Here is a 14,116-nt window from a genome sequence, read left to right on the forward strand (position 1 = left end):
GTCCACTGGAGGGAATGTGGCAATCAGTGACTGTAGAGGTTATAGCTATAGGGAGCCAAGAAACTAATAGGTATTTAAAAATACGGTTGAATCCACACATATTTTTCAGAGGTCTTCTAGACATTGCAACACGTTTATCGAAGAACTTCTGAGAGTGCCAAGATGTTTCTAGTGATAAACATGAGCGCATGAAGAAGTACATTTACAGTATGTTGGAGGTAGGGCAGAGACGGAAAATAAGCTCTTTTGGTGGTTCTGTTTTATGGTGAGCTGAACTCATGTGGAATGGGAAAGTTGGAAGAAATCAGTTTTTGCAAAGAATCATCTACCAAGACCTAAAGGACATAGTAAACTTTTATTGTAAAAATTACATGTATTTATTTACTTTCTGTGGGTGAGCATGCCAACTGCTTGCTCCATGGTGTGTGTTTGAAGGTCAGGAGTTTAGGCTCTCCTTTTACCAGGCAGGTCCCAGAACTCAGGTTATCAGGCTTGGTGGTAAGCATCTTGTTCCTCAGAGCCATCTTGATGGCCCTGGGAATATAATCCTTAACCTATGTAAAGTATGCTGCTCACCTCCACAATGTTTGTGCTTTTGTGGTGGAAAGAATCAAGCACAGATAGAGAAAGGCTGCCCCACACACCTTGAACACTTCCTGAAGAGACAGACAGGGCAGGTAAATGGTGCATCCTCTCAGCCCAGCAGGAAGTGGAGTGAGCTGCAGCTTAGCTCAGTGGACAGGCCGAAAGAGTGGGCAAATGGTTATGGATAGATACAGACAGATGTTGGGAGACAGGAGGAAGACGTGGACTTGGGGGAACCCATGGCAAGGGACTCCTCAGCGGAACTGTGGTCCTGTGTGCATGCCTGCAACTCCATGAGAACAAGCCCAAACCCCAAGAAGTTAGCAGAGCATTGCAAAGGACAGAGCACCCCAATATGTGTGTGGGGGGCACCTGGAGCATCACCAGATGCCACCACCAGCTGTGGCACACCTCTGTGAAGACTAATCGCTAATCTTTTCAGATACAGTCACCAGGACCGTCCTTTAGAAAGGTACCGTTCTTTCAGGCTGTTATTTACGCACATTCATGGGTGGTTCCCAGACATCCTGAGACCAACATAAAGGGCAACTTTCCAAGCGTTCTTGGTTGGGGCGTGGGTGGAGAACAAAGAAAAGACTGGGAAATTCTTCATAGGAAGTACCACAGGCACCCGCTTCTCGTCCCGCATTGCCCTTGCTTTCACTTATTTCGTAAACTGCCCTAAAGGCAAGGAGACATGTCTTTGGATGTCTGAAAGAGGCCCAGGTGAGGTTCTTGGTAGCCACAGGCACGGGGCCTTCACCATCTGTCTTTACTCTGTTCAGACCTAGTTCTTGAATGGCGCTGACCTCATTACCTCATATTCTTGCTCAGCTTCACTGGGGGGGCTCCGTGTTCAGAATGAGTATGTTTGTATAATATTCAGAGCAACAGCACAGCAAATACTGGGTGTTATAGGTGAGAAAGCACATGACCAGAAGCACCTTGTCAAGTTGTGCCTCTGAGAAAGCTGGGCCTTTATCTTAACAGTTAAAGGTCTCAGCCTTTAGAGGGACCTGGCAGCAGCAGATTAAAGGAAAGTTAAAGGCTCTGAAGTAAATGCATTTTCTTTTCAAAGTATGTAATTGGAATGAATGTCCCCCTCTGAATATTCAGGTATGGATATTTTAGTCATGCTATGGATCATTATGATGGAAAATGCACAAAAGATTAGAGCATAAGTTACACCTATGATTAATATGGTTGCTTTCTTCTCAATATGCAAATGTCCTTAAGAAGAAGTAACACTCTAAATTTTTATTAATGCTTCCAAATTACTTCAGGCATTTTATAGCTTCAGGCAATACATAGCTTCATGAAGAGCATAAGCGAGACTTTGCTGTTTGATTATTTAAACCATATTTTTTTATTTTATCAATACAATGATTGAGGTTGAATTTTATTCATACATAATTAACATCTTCCCACTAACTATTTATTCATATTTTTCACCCATTTTCCTATGGAATCACTAGTACTTTTTGTCTTGACTTATCACAGTTCTAAGAATAGAAAAAAAAATGAAAAAAAAAATTACTTTCTTTTTAGAAATGAGAGGGACGGCTTCTTGTTCATTTTCGGGGCTTTTGTGAAGGGTTTTTGTTTGTTTCATTTTGTTTCTTCTTGTTCACAGGAAAAGCACATTTTAAAGATGGACTCTCGCAGTTCCCACTATGTATGGCATTTAAACAGGGTATTACTTTTGAACAAGTGCTTGGTGAACCTTGATTTAGAAGCATTCCTGCTTCAACACACTGTTCCAAATTGCCCTCTGTCAAAGACACACATCTCAGGAGGCTAAGTAACGGGTTAGGGCCGGAATTTGCCTTGGCAGAGTGGATGACCACAAGGCACAGAGACTCAAGCAGGCCTAGGAGGAGGCATGTGAGGATTGCAGAAACAAAACAAAACAAAACAAAACAAAACAAAACAAAACAAAACAGCTACTTAAGTAGTTTGTAGAAAGTGGGACTAGAGAAAAACTAGGCGGTTTTGAAACGATAGTTTTCCTGAAAGCCCATTTACTTAATTTTAGGCATTTTAAAGATGTCACGCATGTTTTCAAGTTTCTTGAGATCATGAGGAAGCTTGAAACATAGACTTTAACGTACAGTCGGGGAACCTGTTCTGAGCCACCCTTTACACTAATGATGGGAATTTCCTTACCAGACAGCACAGATGTGGCCTGTGAGGTCAAGGCCAGTGCCCGGCTGCGTTGTGCTTAGAGCTGAATTTCTAGCTCTTTGGCTGTTGGTCTCCTGTCCTCATCCTTAGTTGTGACTTGAATGTTTGCAGAATGCTTCATTTCTGTCTGCAGGTTTCTTCTGCAGGAAGGCCAGATAGAAAGAGGTCATGTGTCATATGTGTGTCATGTGTGTGTCTGAGGTGTCACATGTTCAGCCATGGGGCTCACTGGCCTCCTGTGTGCGTCCCCTTATTCTGCGAGGACAGCCAGCAGATGTGTATTGCGTGTTTTGTGGACAGCCCCAGCTGTTGTTAAGGCAAATTCTTCCGTGGCTGTGGCTGTAGATTGCAGTGTTTTGGGTTCAGCCCACAGGCAGGACCCCTGGGGCCTCCCATCTCCACCATGACCTGCATTCCTTGGAGAGAGTGAGGTTGGCCATTTCTGGCTCTCAGAGCTGCTGCATAACTCGCTGTTATCTCAGCCGTTTCCTGGGGAGGCTTTTTCCTGGCTCGTGCCTGTGTCCTCACTCATTAGGAGGACCTCTGAGGTCAGACTGGGATTCCGTTGTATTGCAGAGGGCCAGTATCCAGTTTGGCTCCCTTTACCATACCCTTCCAGGGTCCCAGGTCTTTGCAACACTGTTTTACTACGTAGTGTGGCATGGCTTGGGCAGTGTGCTCCTTCACCAAAGCAGCCTGACGCTGCATGTGTGACTGCCCGCTGTGCAGTGACCTCACTGTGACCTCTATGCAGACTCCCCATTCTGCTGTCTCCAGATTCCCTCCTGGAACTTGCTTTCCTCACCTCCTCCTTCCCAGAATCCTCTCCCTTATCTCTGGAATATAGAAAGCTGATGTCAAAAGCTGAGGCCGGTGGTGTTTCTAACTTCATCTCCTGGCTTTGCAGCTGTGCAATTTTTAAACACCTGTCTGTCATCTGCAGGGCACCTTTGTGGTTATGGTCCAGGTTAGTTTGTGTCACCCTGAATAGAATGGTTTGTACAATAAGGCCCTTTCCCCTGATTCTGTTCCCACATTCCTTGGAGACATCTGTTGCTGATTATTTCTCCTGGTATGCCCTGATTCGGTTTCATATTTTGTTTGCGTTGTTTTGTGAAATTATTTCTAGTTTTCCTGAGTCTCTCTAACTCTGCTTTGGATTGAACAGCTTTGCTAAGTCAATGAGGACTCTGGGCAGGGTAGAGGCATGTGTAACCTCTGGTCACCCCTCCTTCTCATGCCTCCTTTTCCCTGAAGTTTTGAGGCCAGAGGAGAAAGTGATAAAGGATTGACATCTTTGCATTTCCTAATCTTAGTCACCTTGTTGAGGAATTGGTGTTAGATCCACAAAAGGCCTCACTCCTTCAAATGCAAAAATTCATTTGCATTTCCCTAGGTTCATGGCTCCTATCCAACTGAAGAAGGACCTATGGGCTCTGTAGGCTTGGATTTTTTACCAAACCTACTTTATTTAGGGTTCTTAAAAACCCCTTTATCACCCTTCCAACAAACCTTAGAAGATTAATATGGAAAAGGGCTGCAGACCTCTCTTGTATCTACTTCCTGCTAATTAGGGTCGATGGGCTTTTAAGGGATTACCAAACTCAGTCCTCAGGATATCAGCAGTCCAGCCCAAAGGCCAACACCAAGCAGCCATACACATCAGCACAAGTGAAAGTCACAAGACTCGGTGGGATTGCCCTGAGAAGTTCTATAGAACATTTTTCTCTGAGAAGTCAAGTGTTGAAGCATGAAGATCAGAGAATCCATGTCAATCCAAAAAGCCAAAGCCTCACTGTGCATGGGCCTCTATGTACCTCCTCTCCTCAGAGTCCACCCACCGATGTTCTCAGCTGGCCAGAGTCACAGCCTTTGCACGAGAGAGCTCACAGCAAAACATCACATGCCCTCTCACAAGCCAACCTCCAGCAAAACATCACATGACAAAACTGAGTCTTCAAAGAAAACACAAACTTCCACTTCATGGCTCCATCTTGATCTTGATATATGGATTATCTCCCACCCTATCATTTTTTTTTTTTTTTATTCTAAAAGCTTTAAGTGCCAGGGGCACCTATCTCTAAGCAGAGCTGAACAGCTAAGTTGAAAACTGTCACAAGGCCATTCCTGTGCTTCCTCTTTTGACTTCCTTGGGTCAATTGTGCTTTCTTCGTTGAGTTTGTTATTCTTCCAAATACAACCTGGACAGGAGCTTCGCATGAGAGTGTGTGGTATTCGTTTAGACAGACTGAATACCAGTTGGAGCATTAGTCCCATGAAAACTAAGGTTTTGAATTGAAAGTATACCCCCCCTTTTTTTTAAACTGTGTTTACTCTTCTATTGGCTACTAAGAAGGCCTTTTTTTTTTCTGTTTTAAATGAATGTGGGCAAGGAGGACCATGCCTAACCTAACATCATGTTAAGAGGGTACCTACTGTAGGTGATTTGTTATTTCTTTGTGCCAGGCTGTCACTTAGAATGCTTGTGTTGCTCACCAACATTTTGCTTCAAATTTTGCACAGGCTGGCACTTCCCATCTCCTTCCCAGTTCGCTCTGTGCCCTTTTATTCTAACTCAGGATTGGGGTTCCTGTTGGGAAAGGACATCCCCCGACAAACTCCTATTTTGTAGCCAATATAGGTGTGCGGCTCATTGGTATTCTGCACTTCCTGTTTTGTTCTTTAGAATCGTGTGTAGTTGGAGCTAATCAGTCAGCTCAGGTTTTCTATCTTTTATTTTTAATAAAAGCGAGATGTTGCTAAGCTCCTCAGGCCAGGTAATGCTCTTGTTTTAAAAAGCAGGTGTCCTGCCTGGTTGGTTGTCTGCTTGATAAGAGCTGGAGCCATCTGAGAGGAGGAGACCTCGACTGAGAAAGCACCTCTATAAGATCAGCCTATAGGCAACCCTGGAGCCCATTTTCTTGATAATGCTTGACATAGGAGGGTCCAGCTCACCGTGGGTGGGGCCGCTCCGGGCCCGGTGGCCCTGGGTTCTATAAGAAGGCAGGCTGGGCAAGCCATGAGGAGCAAACCAGTTAGCAGCACTCCTCCATGGCCTCTGCGTCAGCTCATCTCTCAAGGTCCTTCCCCAGCTTCGCTCAGGGATGGACTTAAACTCTAACCTGGAATAAACATCCCAGTTGCTGTTGGTCACAGTGTGGTCATCACAGCAAACAGAAACCCTAACTAAGGCACGAGTCTTGTCTATGAGAAGGCCGGAGAGAAACTTACTTGGTCCACAGTAAGTATGAGCAGCTGCTGGTTGCCCTCAAGTTGAATTGGCTCCTGCTGGTTACCAGCACGGCTTGCCAACCTAAAGGAAAAGCAATCAAATCGACAGACGGGTTAGTGATATCTCAACTGTAACTTGCTTCAAGGAAGGTTCGAAGCCAGATCCTGTCAGCACATGAGAAGGAATATGTTTGTTTTGTGCCTTACATAAAGCACATTATTTGGGAAATTCCAGGGGGCCAAGCCCTGCTTTCCATCTCCTTTGATACAAAATCACACATTAGTGAAGAAGGCTGAAGAAAGGCAGTCCAGACTGTGGCCTGGGAAGCCAGCTGTTGGTCCATGCATACAAGATCTCCAGGCTGCCTTTCTGCCCTTTACTGGGAGAGGGGCCACTGTGCCAACACATTAGCATTTAGGGTTCTTGGAAATACCTTAGAGGTTAGATAAACTTGGAACACATCACTTTCTAAGACACGAAATGGGTACCTGTGGTGTGCTTGAAGACTAAGGAATGCCAGTCTTAGCAGTAAATGCTTCAGCACTGCCACGTGTAAAGGGAGATTTCACCTTAAAGCGAGTAAGTCTGAAGAGTGGAGAGCTGTGCACTTGGTTCCTTTTTCTGTCTTTTGATGCCTTCCGGCTGTTGTCGTGTTCATTTTGTGCTTATCAGTGGGGCCAGCGCTCTGACTTTCCATCAAGTGTGTCCAGAGTGGGTTGGAATGCAACATCTATCCCCTGTGGTTTTACGCAATCTTAAACTGAAAGCTTCGCCGGGCACTGGCTCTCAGGCATTGCAAAGGATGAGTGCGGTCCAGTTCAGAACGGAAGCAGGTAGCCTGCACATGTCTGCAGTGTTAAGGTGAGAGGGGACGGGACGTGAATGCCCCTAGCCACCTCAGCCCTGTGACCCGATGTGGCAGCATTTGTTTTTCTCTTTTTCTATTAAGCTTGCCTATGCAAAGGACCCCTTTCCAACAAGAGATAGGGGGACTGAGTAACGGATGGGTTTGGAGACATTGCACAAGCGTAGCTGTGTTGAATAATAATTCACTTTCTGACCACTAGATGGTGCTCATTCACTTCCAAATTTGCTGTTGAGGCTTTTATGTTATTTTTCTTTTTCTTTTTTTCCCCCATCTTCTTTTGTTTGTTCTTTTGTTGGAAAGAGGGTAGACAACCAAATGATTCTTAAACTGAGAGTCCGTGAGCCTCTACAGGTGCAGGTGCATGAGAACATTGATGTGGCTGTCCAGTCTGTGAAAGAATGCACACAAGCACACACACATACACACACACACAAACACACACACACACAGAGAGAGAGAGAGAGAGAGAGAGAGAGAGAGAGAGAGAGAGAGAAAATTGATTTATATTCTACAGAACCATTTTGACACTTATATTGGACCAGTAAATAATGATTACAAGAAGCGTTCTCATGGACTTGTCTGGTTCTCATTGTAGATTTGAGAATCCTCTAGATGAAATGCCTGTACTGTGAATGGGCGTGGCTCGGATGTGCTGTGAGGAGCCTCAGGTTCTCCAGGCCTCATGGCCTGATGGCCACTGGGTTGTCAGTGTAGCAGCTGAAACAGGAAACAAAACTGGGGACACTCGAGACTGGAATCCAGATCGTGGATAGCATTCCTCAGAGGGTGACTCGTGCAGGCATCCGAAGGGAAGTGTGGGGAAAGTTAGCTAGCAGAAACAGAGAAAAGACCAAGCTGGGTCTAGGCAGGAGTCACTGGGAAATGAGCAGTGAGAGTAGCTGGCGATAAAATGGGGGTTCTCTCCTAGCTTGTGGTGGGCAAGCATCCTGGGGACCTTGCTTTTAGGTTCCCTGAGCTTAGGACATTGAAAGACATTTTAGAAAAGTTTCTGCATTTTAGAAAGTGTTCTTAGAAAGTTTGGAGCGATGTAAAAGTCTTTGCAAATGTCAGAGGTGGGCTTAGAAGACAGACTAAGGAACCACTTGGGCAGGAGTAGCAGAGGGACAGTGCAGGGAGGGCAGGACTCCAGTGAAGAGGCTGAATCAGTGACGTTCAGCTGTGAGCATCTTCCCCCGGAGCCAAGGTACCCCATTCTCTGCATTCCGAAGCTGCAGGGTGTTGTCAAAATGTGATCTCATATCCTGGTCAGAGGAGTGGGTCGTCTTGAGAATATGGGTTTCTCCTTCCCCTCCTTTCCTGGACTCTCCCCCTTCTATTGACCTGTTGCACCTAAAAATGTATAATGTGCTCAGAATGGTATTGACTCCGATGGGCGTGTTAGGCTGGCCATGGTGGGATCCCAAAATGGAAGGATGTGTGTAGTTCAGGAATAAACCCTACCCAGCGGTACTGGGACCTTAAGCCGGATAATTCCTGCTTTGGAAGAACCAAAGACCCTGCAATTGTGGGCTGTACCTAGATACTTTCTGATCTCATTGATTATGATCATGACCTCTTGATGATCACAACCAAAGTTCCTGTTTCTTTTTATCACTAATGAAAATGGGCATAGAACTCTCCACTTACCACAAAATGGTCTTGATCTGCACCAGGCTGGCCAATAAGGTGTCAGAACCCCCAGACCGCTAAATTCTGGGAAGCCGGTGAGAGAGGACTGACCAACAGACTGGGCAGAGCCCTCCCTCTGCTGGAAGATTGCAGCTGTGTCTCACCCTCACTCCAGTCCCTCCTAGTGACCCTCACAGGCCTCCCCACTCACTGCATCTGGCCCTCAGTCCTTTCATCTTTCATTCCATTTTCTTTCACGCAATAATCCATTACCGTGTATAAAATAGCTTATATAATGTGGTTTTGCCTCCAGGCGCATTACCCAAGCTCTGTATATGTTGGGGGGTTGTCTTTGCCAACCCCTTCCGCCACTGCCACTACCCCCCTCCTCAGTGCACTACCTGGGCCAGTGGAAGTAATTAGAAATACCTCTCAAATGACTGAGCACTTCCCTATATACAATTCAGTTAAACAGACAAGGCGTGGTGTGTAGCAGTCGCTCTAAATGAACTCTGCAGAGATATGAAATATCCCCGAGTGGGCTTAGTTGTTTTACTAACGTTGACCTGTGAGGATGTTTTCTATAATAAATTATCGCAGTTTGAATTGTGGACAGAGTTGGAAGACATTGAGTTATAGGGCCAGTTCTGAGCCCTATAAAAAAAAAAACCACTTTTCTAGGGCAAGTTACTAATGCTGCTTTCTATGTTGATTTTCCATGTTAAAAAAAAAAAAAAAAACATTTACAAAGCTAAAGCTTGGATTAAATAAATTATTCTATTATCTTTAGAATGGGGCCAGGAATATAGCTGGCACTTAATTCACAAAGCAAATTCATAAATACCTTCTTCTATTTCATAATGGTATGATTTGCTTATTTCATAAAATTTGAAGTTAAATCACTCATCCAGTTTTCAGAAGAGGAAAAAGAAACATCGATAGATGCCCAATTCAGGTACTTTCCTATGCTTTTGATTACAGTGATCACATACACAGTGCAGTAACTGCTGGGTTTATCGCGGAGTATTTTATATTGTGGCATCCACCTCAAAGCGGGGAGTTTAGGGAGGAGTGAAAGTCTCACTAACGCCTTTCTTCCTGTTCATTCCAGATCCCCACATCAAAGTTTCCGGGAAGAAAGATGATGTGAAAGAAGCCAAAGAAATGATCATGTCTGTCTTAGACACAAAAGTAAGTGGATGGGGAGGGACTCTCAACTGCAAGGACACTCCACACTGGTGACCAAGAACCACGTGGAGGAGGGAAAAAACGGGAGAAGAAATAAGGAAGGTTTGAAAAGCTGCATGTGATTCTGCTAGGGGGCAGGGAGATAGAGAAAATGCTTAGTTTGAATGGTATCATGTCAAGTAATTAATGTTTGTGTGCATATATACATATATGTCTACATGTGTATATATACATAAATATGTTTGCACATGTATGCCATCTTCAAAAAGATACACTGGCCCTAGCTAGTACAGGGGTAAGTAACAAAGACAGTAGAAATGAGCACATTTGCTTTTCTGAGATCATAGGAGCTCTGTAGCAACATGTGTGCATTTGTGTGTGTGTGTGTGTGTGTGTGTGTGTGTGTGTGTACATGCTCATGCTTGGCTTGGAATTGGATACATATAAAGAACACATGTTAACAAAAGCTAAACACATGTAAGTCTTCACTCAGTTGCGATGCTGTCTTTTTAAGCACACCTGAAGGCCTTGCTATATGCAAGGCATTTTATATTGTACAAATAATTTATTTTTTTCCTCAAAAGTAGCTCACCACAGAGATGTTAAAGAATTTGGCCAGTGTCTCAAAGCTGATTAAGTAGGAAGGTGATTCCAATTCAGGCTATGGTTCTGGCTTTTCTCCCCCTTACTACTAAGTACGATGTCAAAATATTTCTGATCTTGCCTTCCTGTCTTACGTTTTTCTGGATTTTTTTGTTCATTATTATTATTATTAGATTTAAGAATTATTTACCTTGTAGTTATTAAGTATCTTGGGTTTTTTTTATCCCCTAAAAGGGGGATACTTTCTTATATTTCAAAGGTTAAAGTGAAAGAAGTTAAGCTTAAAGACAGAAATACTTCTGAGCGCAAGTCAAAACTTTATGATTTCAGAAGGTTTTAAAAATCACCGATATTTTAACATCTTGAGTCAAGAATGCCATTAACAGTCTTGAACATTCAAAATGTTTTACATTGGCCATTGTAGCATTACAGTCAATCCCTCGGAATTAAATATTTGGATGTCCCTTTGACCGACACCTTTTTATTCCCCATGTCTTGGGGTTTTACCCTTTCTTTTACTGTACCCGAACCTGTGTTACTCAGGCCTTCGGCTGCCAGGGTCCATGCCTTGTGGGTCCTTCTCCACTTCTCCTCCTGTCCGTCCGTCATCTGGAAGATGGATGGCTGTGTAAGGGTGGGCGGGTAGCAGCACAGCAGCCCCTGTGTGTAGGAACCCACACAGCATGCTTGTGTGATCTCAGAGGGGGGCTTCATTGCTAGTCATGATCCCTCATCATCATGGTCCCACCGCCCAAAGTAGCATCTCTAGTCATGTGATCACACTTTCATCTGTCTTTAGCTACTTGAACTCTTTCATGAATAATGCCTTCAAGAGAAAAGAGAGTCTCCCTGAATAATTTATTTGCCGTTGCAACTGACTGTATTTAAGAGGGAATTTTCTCAATATGTATTATGGTTAGAAAAAAAAAATTGTCACCACCTTCTGACAAACTCGTTGTAAAATAAGATTTCTTCCTAATGAAGAAGCCGATAGAAATTTGTTAGATTGAGGCCGTGCTGCTGAGAAATCTGTAGTTTCCCAGGGAGTCCGCTATCTGTTGGTGCTGGCGTGCCATAAGGGCACGGCGTTTGGCGCTGTTTAACGCATCAGGATACCACCCTGCTTCCGCACAGAGCAACCGCGTCACCCTGAAGATGGACGTCTCCCACACGGAGCACTCACACGTCATCGGCAAGGGCGGCAATAATATTAAAAAGGTGATGGAAGAGACAGGCTGCCACATCCACTTTCCAGATTCCAACAGGAACAACCAGGCAGAGAAGAGCAACCAGGTGACGCCCCCCTCCACACCCTTGAGTCTCAGTGTGCAAATCCCTGCTGAAGGCTGCTTTTCTCTTTGAAAGCCGTGGGTCCACGAACAAGCAACCCCAGTCCTTGAAGACGGTATACCACCGTCTGCTGTGTTCTTTAGATGACACAGCTAGTGCCGTGATGTGACTCTGTCAGTCCCGAGGATGAATGGGGGTTGTTTCCTGTTGGGGTATATGTGCGGCCTAGGTAGAAGGCCTTGACTGAGGGCACAGCCATCATCCAGCATACCTGATGATCGCTGTGACACTGCTTAAAGAACAAGTGTCCTGGAACTCGCTTCTCCCACCCAGCCTAAGACAAACGCTTTAGTTGGTGGTTCATGGTGAGACCCAGGGCTCTGTGGAGAAAGCTGGCTCTGGATTACCTACCAGCAGGTGTGGTGGAGGAAGGCGGATGGCTAAGGGCCTAAATACATCCTTATCATTGCTGTTAATACGTTCCTGATACCCTGAGGGCGGGGGGAAGACTTTAAACCAAAGGGGGAAATGCTGTGGACAAAAGTAATGATAAAGGGATCAGAATGGCTTCCTGGGAGCTACTGGCTGTGGCTAAGTCCAAGGGGTGACATAGATCAATGGCCAGGCATCACTAGAGGAGGGTTTCATTAAAATCAAAGTCCGGTTTGGTGGGTTTGGCTGAGGTTTATTGGTCATGAGTCCCCATGCCCACAGGCTGAGCAGCAAGGAAGGGTGAGGCTGCCTAGGAAGGCCGACGTGGGCTTGAGTGGTGGAGCAAGCCTCGCTCTCTTGTTTTGCAGGTGTCTATAGCAGGACAGCCAGCAGGAGTAGAATCGGCCAGATCGAGGATTCGGGTAACTGCGCTTAGCTTTGCGATTGTCCGCGCATGCGCACCACATTTACATACCGAGGCCCTGCACTAGCGTCTTTCGCTGTTTGGTAACCAAGTCCCGATTTCAGTAAGCATAGAGACCAAGGGACAGGGTGCCGTCCTGAGCACCCGAACCTCTCTTACCTGGTCCGTGTTCGTCAGTATTTAGACTACAGCATTCTAGGTTTACTTGTTGATGCGTCTCTATAGGAAACTTTCTGAAAAGGTTCTAGGCTTTGGCCTGACTCAGTGATCAGTTCGAGGCTTGACAGAGAGTGCCGCAGGCACAAGCCTCCTTCCGTTAGGAAGCAATGGCACACTGCACTGAAGCTCGGGCCCTCCCGTGAAGGCAATTCATGTCTCAAAGCCCGTCTTCAGGAGCACGTGATCTACGTGCCCCCCGCAGACACCATGCTTTACGGCTACTTTGGCCTCTCCTAGGAGCTGCTTCCTTTGGTGCTGATGTTCGAGTTACCGATCGCTGGGATTCTCCAGCCGGTCCCGGATCCTAACGCCCCTTCCATCCAGCGCATCTCACAGACGTACAGCGTTTCTGTGTCGTTTAAGCAGAGGTCCCGGATGTATGGTGCTACTGTCATAGTACGAGGGTCTCAGAATAACACTAATGCTGTGAAGGTGGGTGAAGTCAAATGACGTAGGTCATGCAAGTTTTTTTTGTTTGTTTGTTTGTTTTGGTTTTTGTTTTGTTTTGTTTTGTTTTTTTGAGACAGGATTTCCTACCTCAGGCTTCCAGCTACTGGGCTCCTAGATTAGACACGTGCCACCCAGTACAAGTTTTATGTTTATGGATAGCAGAGTCATTGGCATCCAGAAATGTCTTCTTATGGGCTTATAGAGCAGGCTTCTGATAGTCCCATCGTGTTGGAGGTCCAATAGAAACTTCGTCCGTATAGGGACAGTTATATTTAATGGGATTACTGTCCCCCACCCCCACTCCCACCCCAACTCTGCTTTTCTCCACTAGGAAGGGACGGCCATGCTCTTGGAGCACCTTGCGGGAAGCTTGGCCTCCGCCATCCCCGTGAGCACGCAACTGGACATTGCAGCCCAGCACCACCTCTTCATGATGGGCCGGAATGGGAGCAACGTCAAACACATCATGCAGAGGACAGGGGCGCAGATCCACTTTCCCGACCCTAGCAATCCACAGAAGAAATCCACCGTCTACCTCCAGGGCACCATCGAGTCTGTCTGCCTGGCAAGGCAGTATCTCATGGTAAGGCTCCTGGAATTAGGTTGGTGGGGCTTTTCTGTAGCGTCTTTGAATGTGGTGTGTTTTCACACCGACTCTACAATCCTGCTATTAGGAAAAGCAGTTTTGAAGTCCGGCCAAACAGGGAAAAACGTCCTGGTAAAAGGAAATAAACTGGAGAATAAGGGTCATTGTGCCTCCACAGGCTAAATCTCATTGCTGTAGGGAAGCAATTTTCTTATATTTGTCTTAACTTAGACTAAACACAGATGAGACTGTAAATGACTGTACTTTGTGGTGTGGATGGAAGGCGACTGTGTTTGATGTGGGGCACTGGTGGGTAGTTTGAAAACTAAAAATACCGTCTAAAGGTCACCTTCAAAGGCTGAGGGCATGGCTCAGCTGGCAAAGGGCCTTCCACAAAAGGGTGAAGGTCTGAGTTTGGACTCCTAG

General features: G+C 45.5%; 1 protein-coding gene across 5 annotated transcripts in view; it reads left to right on the forward strand.

Moving 5' to 3' along the window:
• The window catches only part of Bicc1 (BicC family RNA binding protein 1), a 224,220-nt gene that overhangs the window by 176,991 nt on the left and 33,113 nt on the right, over positions 1-14,116 (forward strand). For all 5 annotated transcript variants that reach the window (XM_021649788.2, XM_021649790.2, XM_021649792.2 and 2 more), the window contains exons 4-8: positions 9,610-9,689; positions 11,424-11,582; positions 12,380-12,433; positions 12,892-13,086; positions 13,436-13,687. In XM_021649788.2, the coding sequence (XP_021505463.1) occupies positions 9,610-9,689; positions 11,424-11,582; positions 12,380-12,433; positions 12,892-13,086; positions 13,436-13,687 (740 nt within the window). The remainder of the gene's footprint in view (positions 1-9,609; positions 9,690-11,423; positions 11,583-12,379; positions 12,434-12,891; positions 13,087-13,435; positions 13,688-14,116) is intronic.

Source organism: Meriones unguiculatus, chromosome 16 (assembly GCF_030254825.1).
Source record: "Meriones unguiculatus strain TT.TT164.6M chromosome 16, Bangor_MerUng_6.1, whole genome shotgun sequence".
Lineage (NCBI taxonomy): Eukaryota > Metazoa > Chordata > Mammalia > Rodentia > Muridae > Meriones > Meriones unguiculatus.